This window comes from Mandrillus leucophaeus, unplaced genomic scaffold (genome assembly GCF_000951045.1).
Source record: "Mandrillus leucophaeus isolate KB7577 unplaced genomic scaffold, Mleu.le_1.0 Scaffold35, whole genome shotgun sequence".
NCBI classification, from domain to species: Eukaryota; Metazoa; Chordata; class Mammalia; order Primates; family Cercopithecidae; genus Mandrillus; species Mandrillus leucophaeus.
In genome coordinates this window covers 432003-441125 of record NW_012103698.1, presented here as the reverse complement: position 1 = coordinate 441125, position 9123 = coordinate 432003, and the positions used below count along the sequence as shown (strand labels likewise).

Below are 9123 nucleotides of genomic sequence, written 5' to 3'. Positions count from 1 at the left end.
TAGAGATGGAATTTCACCATGTTGGCCAGGCTGGTCTCGAACTCCTGACCTCAGGTGATCTGCCCACGTCAGCCTCCCAAAGTGCTGGCATTACAGGCGTGAGCCACCCCGCCCGAACTCCTGATCTCAGGCGATCTGCCCACGTCAGCCTCCCAAAGTGCTGGGATTACAGGTGTGAGCCGCCGAGCCCAGCTTGATCAATGTAATTTTGAGATTACCTAAAAATTCCATTTTGGGATAATATCCCACTTCATCAGAAATATAAGAATGATTTAAGTGTTAGATCCTTTCCCTTACCCGTAAGTTATGAATGTATTAATGAGCAGTAAAATGGTTGTGAAAAACCTGAACCTGAACAATCTGAATGTACTCTTTAAAGGTAACTGAGCACCTTTTCAAAGGCTTCTTTTTGTCATTTCAGCCCAGTAGTGTCTATTGTAAGACAGCTGGTCTTCATGGCTGCCTTAGCTGAGGTAACAGAAATAAACATCTTGTCTATTGATTTCTGGGAATCTGGTTTTGTTCTTGGTCACTCTTCTGCTTATCCCGAACGACTATTCATTTGTCTGATAAAGTGATGTAGTTTGGATATTCAACCCTGCGAACCTCATGTTGAAATTTGATCACCAGTGTTGGAGGTGGGGCCTAATGGGAGGTGTTTGGATCCCTCATAGATGGATTGGTTGCGTCCTTGGGGTAATGAGTGAGTTCTTGCTCTATACGTCCCTCCCCCACCCCAGAGCTGGCTGTTAAAATGAGGCTGGCACCTGGCACCTACCCCCCGCCACCCACCCCCCGCCACCCATTCTTGCCCTATGATCTCTGCTCACGTTGGCTCCCTTCACCTTCCTGCATGAGTAGAAGCATCCTGAAGCCCTCACTGTTTCTTGTACAGCCTGCAGAGCTATGAGCCAAATACACCTCTTTTCTTTTAAACTACCCAGCCTCAGGTATTCCTTTATAGCAACACAAACACTGAGACGCAAAGTTTCTCTTCCTAGCACATGTTTGGTTTAGATTGTAGAGCAAGGGTTGGCAGGAGAGTGGTGATAGAGCTGGAAATTTAAGCTGAAAGTTCAGGGGCTACCACGGTGACATTTTTATAGTTGGTTAGGTTCTGGAACATGTTGCAGTCCATTTCCACAGTGAGCCTCTGGAGCCCCACATGTGTCGGCGTGAACTGGAACTCGGTACACATGGTGTTTCCAGGCCACACTGAACCAAATCTGAAATAAAGGAAAAGGCAGGTGCTAGTTCTGTCCCAGGTTCATTGCTCTGCTGGTCCCAGTGACTTTGATCTTTCCTTGCTTGAAGAGGTGGATCATGCAGAAATAAACATCTAAGTACCTTGCTATTAAAACGGAAGTGTTTATAAAGGAATAGAAGACAGGAACCGCCCAATGCTAAGCAACTGCATGGTTGAGAAGAGATACATCCTAAGGGCTTCCAAGCTACATCTGTTGTTCCTTCTGTCATCTGTGACTTCCTTCTGGTTCAATTCCTGGTAATCATACTGGAGTTTGTTTGGAAGAATGATATGGTTTGGCTGTGTCCCCACCCAAATCTCAACTTGGATTCTATCTCCCAGAATTCCCATGAGTTGTGGAAGGGACCCAGGGGGAGGTAATTGAATCATGGGGGCTGGTCTTTCCCATGCTATTCTCGTGATAGTGAATAAGTCTCATGAGATCTGGTGGACTTATCAGGGGTTTCTGCTTTTGCTTTTTTCTCATTTTCTCTTGCCACCACTCTGTTAGAAGTGCCTTATGCCTCCTGCCATGATTCTGAAGCCTCCCCAGCCATATGGAACTGTAAGTCCAATTAAACCTCTTTTTCTTCCCAGTCTCAGGTATGTCTTTATCAGCAGCATGAAAACAAACTTAATACAGTAAATTGGTATGAGTAGATTGGGGCATGGCTGAAAAGATACCTGAAAATGTGGAAGTGACTTTGGAACTGGGTAACAGGCAGAGATTGGAGCAGCTTGAAGGGCTCAGAAGACGACGAAAATGTGGGAAAGCTTGAAACTTCCTAGATACTTGTTGCATGGCTTTGCCCAAAATGCTGATAGCAATATGGACAATAAAATCCAGGATGAGGTGGTCTCAGATGGAGATGAGGAACTTGTTGGGAACTGGAGCAAAGGTGACTCTTGTTATGTTTTAGCAAAGAGACTGGTGGCGTTTTGCCCCTGCCCTAGAGATTTTTGGAACTTTGAACTTGAGAAAGATGATTTAGGGTATCTGGTGGAAGAAATTTCTAATCAGCAAAGCATTCAAGAGGTGACTTGGGTGCTGTTAAAGGCATTCAGTTTTATAAGGGAAGCAGAGCATAAAAGTTTGGAAAATGTGCAGCCTGACTATGCAATAGAAAAGAAAAACCCATTTTCTGGGGAAAAATTCAAGCTGGCTGCAGAAATTTGCATAAGTAGTAAGGAGCCTAATGTTAATCCTGAAGATCAAGGGGGAAATGTCTCCAGGCCATGTCAGAGAACTTCATGGCAGCCCCTCCCATCACAGGCCCAGAGGCCCAGGAGGAAAAAGTGGTTTAGTCGGCCAGGCCCTGGGTTCCTGTGCTGTATACAGCCTAAGGACTTGGTGCCCTGTGTCCCAGCCACTCCAGCTGTGGCTGAAAGGGGCCAACATACAACTTGGGCTGTGGCTTCAGAGGGTGGAAGCCCCAAGCCTTGGCATGGAAGGCCAACACATGGAAGCTGTGTTGAGCCTGTGGGTACACAGAAGTCAAGAACTGAGGTTTGGGAACCTCCGTCTAGATTTCAGATTATCTATGGAAATTGCTGGAGGCCCAGGCAAAAGTTTGCTGCAAGGGTGGGGCCCTCATGGAGAATCTCTGCTAGGGCAGTGCAGAAGAGAAATGTGGGGTCAGAGTCCCCACACAGAGTCCCTACTGGGGCACTGCCAAGTTGAGCTGTGAGAAGAGGACCACCATCCTCCAGACCCCAGAATGGTAGATCCACTGACAACTTGCACTGTGTGCCTGGAAAAACCACAGACACTCAACGCCAGCCCATGAGAGCAACTGGGAGGGATGCTGTGCCCTGCAAAGCCACAGGGGCAGAGCTGCCCAAGACCATGGGAACCCACCTCTTGCATCAATGTGACCTGGATAGGAGACCTGGGGTCAAAGGAGATCATTTTGGAGCCTTAAAATTTGACTGCCCTGCTGGATTTTGGACTTGCATGGGTCGTGTAACTCCTTTGTTTTGGTCAATTCCTCCATTTGGAATGGCTGTATTTACCCAATACCTGTACCCCCATTGTATCTAGGAAGTAACTAGCTTGCTTTTGATTTTCCAGGCTCATAGGCAGAAGGGACTTGCCTTGTCTCAAGTGAGACTTTGGATTGTGGACTTTTGGATTAATGCTGAAATCAGTTAAGACTTTGGGGAACTGTTGGGAAGGCATGATTGGTTTTGAAATGTGAGGACATGAGATTTGGAGGGGCCAGGGGTGGAATGATATGATTTTGCTGTGTCCCCACCCAAATCTCAACTTGAGTTCTATCACCCATTCCTCAGAGGAGGGACCCAGGGGAAGGTAATTGAATTACAGGGGCTGGTCTTTCCCATGTTATTCTCGTGATAGTGAGTAAGTGTCATGAGAGCCGATAGGTTTCTCATGGGTTTCCTCTTTTGCTTCTTCGTCATTTTCTCTTGCCACCACCCTGTTAGAAGTGCCTGTCGCCTCCCGCCATGATTCTGAGGCCTCCCCAGCCATTTGGAACTGTAAGTCCAATCAAACCTCATTTTCTTCCCAGTCTCGGGTATGTCTTTATTAGCAGCGTGAAAACAAACTAATACAGAGAGCTATAGCTTTGGAACCCTTGCTTATTGTTAAGCACAGTGGGTGTAGCAGGCTTATGGAGAGGGTGTCAGTATGTCAGCAGGTGGTGTTTGGAGCCTTGTCAGCAACCTCCTGACCTGCCTATAAACCTTCTTTTGGTGACAGACTTCCTTTGGGGAGCTTTGCCCCACAACCGATTTGGGAGATCACAAAAGTCTGGTTAAATGTTGACAGTCCCTCCTCTCGATTTCTTGGCAAGAATGACTCATTAAGTTTCATGAGGCTGAGGCAGTGGCTCAGTAACCCAAACACCTGCTAGGGACCTCAGCGATGGTAGGAGTAAGTATCTTGAACTTTATACTGTCTGTTCAACTAAGGATGCAGTAGACATAATGAAAGAAGATATTTGCAACATCTAAAACCAACAAGGGACTAATACCTGGACTCTACAGGAAACTTCTACAAATCAATAAGAAGGAAGTGCAGAAACACCAAAGGAAAAGTGGGCAAAATAAAGACAAACTACTTACCGAGGAGAAGACATAAAAGGCTAACAAACATATGCAGAGTTGCAATTAAAATAATAGTAAGATATTACTTCATTTTTATTAGACTGGAAGAAAATGTTAATAGCTGGGTATTGCCAGGAATGAAGGAGAGGTAGGAATATAGAAACTCTCATGTACTGCTGGAGGGAGTGGAGACTCCTGCAGCCATTCTGCAAATCTGACAGTACCTGGTCAAACCACATCATATCCTGTGACCCAGCAATTCTATTCCTGGGTATATATATCCCCAGACTCCACCAAATTTTCAAACAAGTATATAAGGAGACTTGTGTGAGGATGTTCACTGCAACATTATTTGCAGTGTCAGAGAGTTGGAGGCACTCTGGGTGCCCATCTCTGTGGAGTGGAGTGGTAGAAAGTGGCGGGTGTACATGATGAAGTATTTTGTAGCAGAAGACGTATGGGCATAAATCTTAAGAACATAGTTCCGAGTGAAAAGAAAAGCAATTAAATATAAATTTATATATAAAGTTAAAAATACAGGCTCATGAAAGCAACAGTACACATTTTGCATACACGAATTAAAGGATATGAAGGGTGGTGGTGAAAATGGGAATAAAAGGGAATAAATCAAACAAAATTGTGTATTGTGGTGGTGACTACCAGAATGTAGCCCTCTGACCACAATGAGAGATAGCCTGGCCTCCCTTCATTACTCTCCAATACCTAGCCCTAATGCCCTCGCCTACATTCACAGCAACACGCAGGCTCTCCCTGCAGGATCAGGGCAGCAGCCAGGGCAGGTGGGTGCCCAGGGGGCCCACACAGCCTTCCTCACTCCCATCCTCTTGCAGATATGGTGGTCCCAAGATGAGGGAAGCCACTTGGTAGCCCTAATCCTTTAGTTCAGTTTCTGGGGGTATCTGCTGTCTGCATGGACATGGCAAAGAGAGAGTCTCTCTCTTGGGCCCCACCTTTCTGACCCATTGAGACATTTCAGGAGGATTAGAAGCCTGTCTTTGCTTACCTGTACCTCCTCTCTCTGTGAATGAGCCCCCTTCCCAGGATGGAGATCACACAGTCCTCCATGGGGGCATCTAGGGAGTTCTGGATGCTGACTGAGGCTGTGAGGGGTTGATACTGCTCTGCTTTCTCTGGCATCTGTGGGAAGAGGCAATACCTGGTGTGGATGCCAAGGGCACAGCCGCAGTCACTCTCTCCTCCCATGCACCCCTGTACCCTCCTCAGTAAGTTTCCTCATCTCTGCCGAGCTGACCGAAGCTTCACAGCTGACATTTTCTGCCGCTCTACCTGCTCCTCCTGCGTTTATTCCCACCCTTGGTCCATCACTGATGATTTCTGACTTTGCCTCTCCTCTAGGCAGACCCCTTGGAGGGTTTTCCACCGTCTTCGGAATTCAGTTTACATTGTATTCAACATTCTTCACGGTGTGCCCCCAACCCCCCTCTCCCACCTCACCTGTTCTTCCCATGACTAAGTGACATCCCAGCCCCGTCAGGGACTGTCCCATCCCCAGCACACCCCTCAGGCTACCTTCCATTGCACCTCTTTGTTGTCTTCTTCTGTCTTCAGTGGCCTTCCCCTACCTCTGTACTGAAAGGGTACCCATTTTTCAAGGCTCAGCATAGATGTCATCTCTTTCATAATGTCATCCCTTTCATAATGTCATCCCCGAACCCATCAGCTGGAATTAATCCCCTTTGCTTCACTTACTCCATAGCAACTTTGTGCATCTATTAAAGCACTTACCTGGAAGACCAAATGTTGTGTCTCCCTAACTAAACTATAACCTGCTAGAGGGCAGGGATCAGATCTCATTCATTTTGGCCAGGGTAGACACATGGAAAGAGGACTGGACCAAGAGCCATAAGCCTCTAGAACGTCCTGTTTTTATAATCTTGGGCATGTTGCTCTGTAGGGCTCAGTTTTTTTCATCTGAATAATGGGAACAGTTCTACCTCACAGGGGAAAGAAAGAAAGAAAAGAGAAGAAAAGAAAAGAAGAGCGAGCAAGCGAGAAAGAAAGAGAGAAAGAAAGAAAGAAAGAAAGAAAGAAAGAAAGAAAGAAAGAGAGAGAAAGAAAGAAAGAAAGAAAGAGAAAGAAAGAAAGAAAGAAAGAAAGAAAGAGAGAGAAAGAAAGGGAAAGAAAGAAAGGAAAAGAGAAAGAGAAGAGAGAGAGAGAGAGGAGGTGAAAACCCTCTGGCATGTGTATGGAGTGCTAAAGAAACATAGGCTATTATGATCCCTGTAGGTAGGAGGCAGCAACTGGGAAGGCCCCAATTTTAGAAACCTTTACTTAACTAACTAAAGAAGTTGGAAGATTTACACCTTAATAGGGTATGTAAGAAACTATGTCTTTCAAGGGAAGGAGCTCTTAAATGTAGCATTTTCTGGTAATCCTGCAGCACAGTCATCTGCTCTGAAGGGGCTTGGATTCCTTCTGAAATGGGGACCTGAGTGGTGGCAGATGAGGGCAACTCAGGGGAGGACTGGTGCCTACCTTGATGGCAAGATGCGGTCTACAAATGGCAATGTCTTCCTGAGCAAAGCAGCTAAGGCTGGACTGAGAGTGTGTTGCCATGGCGGTGAGTCTAAGGAAGGTGTTCTCGGGTGGGTTTCGCTCAAAATTGGAGAAGAACAGGCCAATGGTTATTATCTGTTCTGAAACACATGACAGAGGGAGTCAGTGCCAACAGGTGTGTGTACCCCAGAAACAGCCATAGTTACACACACAATGCAAAGGACTCAGGGCCTCACTGAGACCAGAAAGATGCCCCATTTTCCCCAACAATTGTACGCTTGGAACTCACTCAAGACCTCACTCCTCACCCTCATCCCCATCACCACCCTCAACAACGCTCTTGGCAGACCACCTCAGTGGGGTTGGGGAAGGGTCCCCGTGAAGTGAAACAAGTTAAACTCTTTGAGCCTCAGTGTCCTTGTCTAATAATGCCTTCCTAGCGAGATGGTTTGTGTTGTTTGTAGGGTTTTTGTTTTGTTTTGTGTTAGAGACAGGGTCTTGCTCTGTCACCCTACAGAAGAAATATCGACTCCTACTGTCACCACTGCTCAGGGGATGAGGTATTCCCCCCGCCCAAGTGAATCCTCTGCTTTCTAAATCTGTGCCCCCTCCTGACCCCATCACACTAGCTGTGTAACCTGAGTAAATTATCGAGCCTCTCTGTGTCTCATCTCCTCATCTGTGAAGTGGGGATAGCGATGGTTCTTGCCTCAGAACGTTGTGGTGAGGCCTAACAAGATGATGCACATAAAGCACTTAACATCATTTTGGGCAAACAGTAAGTGCCTGATAAATGTGAGCTACAGTGATTCTAGTTGTCTCATATCCCCAGGCAGAGCGTTATCAATTTTAACCCGTCTCTCCTGAGGCTCATTCTTTCCCTCTTGCCTGCATATTTTCCTCAGCATAGAAGTGGGTTCAGCTGTCTCCCTCTGTCCAGTGTCCCTGGCTGACCACTCCGCAGCCTCTCCTTTTTCTGTCCTGCCTCCAAGGAGGACGAGACGGTTTGTCTCACTTTCCCAACTCAATCGGCCTAACACCCAGGAAACTTCTCTGCAAGCCCACTCTCTTAATAGTGCTCTTCAGCCTTGACACCTCGTGCCCTTTCTGCTGATCTTGCTGGGTGCCTCCTTTCTCTCTTTGACTGTTTGGCCTCCCTTACCCTGCTCTTCCCCTGACCGCCCCCTAAATGCTGCTGCTGCTGCCGGGTTCCCTCCTCACCTTCTCGTCTCACTGTCTTCTTCCCCACTGCTGTGAGCTCATCTATGCCCTGACTCTTTGTTGGCCCCCCTGTGCTGGGATTTCCACATCTGAGCTCCAGCCCAGAACTTTGTCTTACCAAGGTTTCCTGCTGCCCACTGGTCAGCTGCACGTGCATGTGTCACGGGCTTTCAGACAATGTGCCACAACCAAATTCATCCTTTTTCTCCCCAAACCTGCTCTTCCCCATTTTTCCTATTCTAGTGACTCACCCAAACCAGAAGCACCCACCACACACATATGTACACTCACACATTCACAGGCCCCATCTATCCCAACTTCGTAATACATTTTAACTCTAAGTGCTGCTAGCTTAGTTTGGCCTTCATTTCTTGACTTGATGATTACAAAACCTTCTCATCTTCAGTCCCGTGCTTCTCAAGACTCTGGATGCACATTAGAATCAAGTGGGGAGCTTTACAAAACAACCCCGATGCCAGGCCCACCCCAATCAGTTACATCAGACTCTGGCGGTGAGGCCAAGACATCAGCAGTTCTGAAAGTTTCCAGATGATCAGAGACTCTGAGCCTACTCTGGCTCAGAAGGGTGCCCCCTCCCCAGCCCACAAAATAAGTTCCCCAGATGACACAATGTGCAGCTAAGGTTAAGAAGCACTTTTCTTATATGACCCTTTCCATTCCATTCTGCCAAAAGTTCTTTCTTGTTAAAATGAATTTCTGATTCCATTGACTACCCTGGTTGAAACCTTCCACCAGTTTTCCATTACCCAGAGAACAAAACTCAAAGTCCTTAGCAAGAGAGACAAGACGCTGTGTCACCTGGGCCCTGCGGCTCTCACACCACTCCCCCGACTCCTCTCCTCCCATGCTTGGAAAGGGAAGAGCGATACAGAGACTGGAGGTGAGGTGACTGGTTACAAGGCTGTTGCAATGCTGTAGACAAGCTCTCGCCAACTGATTCTCACACTTGTCTGCACATTGGAGTTACTCGAGTTTTTAAAAATTCTGATGTGTTCCACCATGGAGTTTCTTTCTTTTTTTTTTTTTTT

General features: G+C 46.8%; 1 protein-coding gene across 1 annotated transcript in view; it reads right to left on the bottom strand.

The window, feature by feature from the left end:
* Nucleotides 1-988: 988 nt before the first annotated feature.
* EPB42 (erythrocyte membrane protein band 4.2) overlaps nucleotides 989-9123 on the bottom strand; it is a 38463-nt gene continuing 30328 nt past the window's right edge. Inside the window, exons 8-10 of the mRNA XM_011989333.1 lie at nucleotides 6833-6993; nucleotides 5340-5473; nucleotides 989-1226 (exon numbers count right to left, since the gene is read on the bottom strand). Coding sequence (XP_011844723.1) covers nucleotides 1064-1226; nucleotides 5340-5473; nucleotides 6833-6993 — 458 coding nt within the window. The 3' untranslated portion in view covers nucleotides 989-1063. The remainder of the gene's footprint in view (nucleotides 1227-5339; nucleotides 5474-6832; nucleotides 6994-9123) is intronic.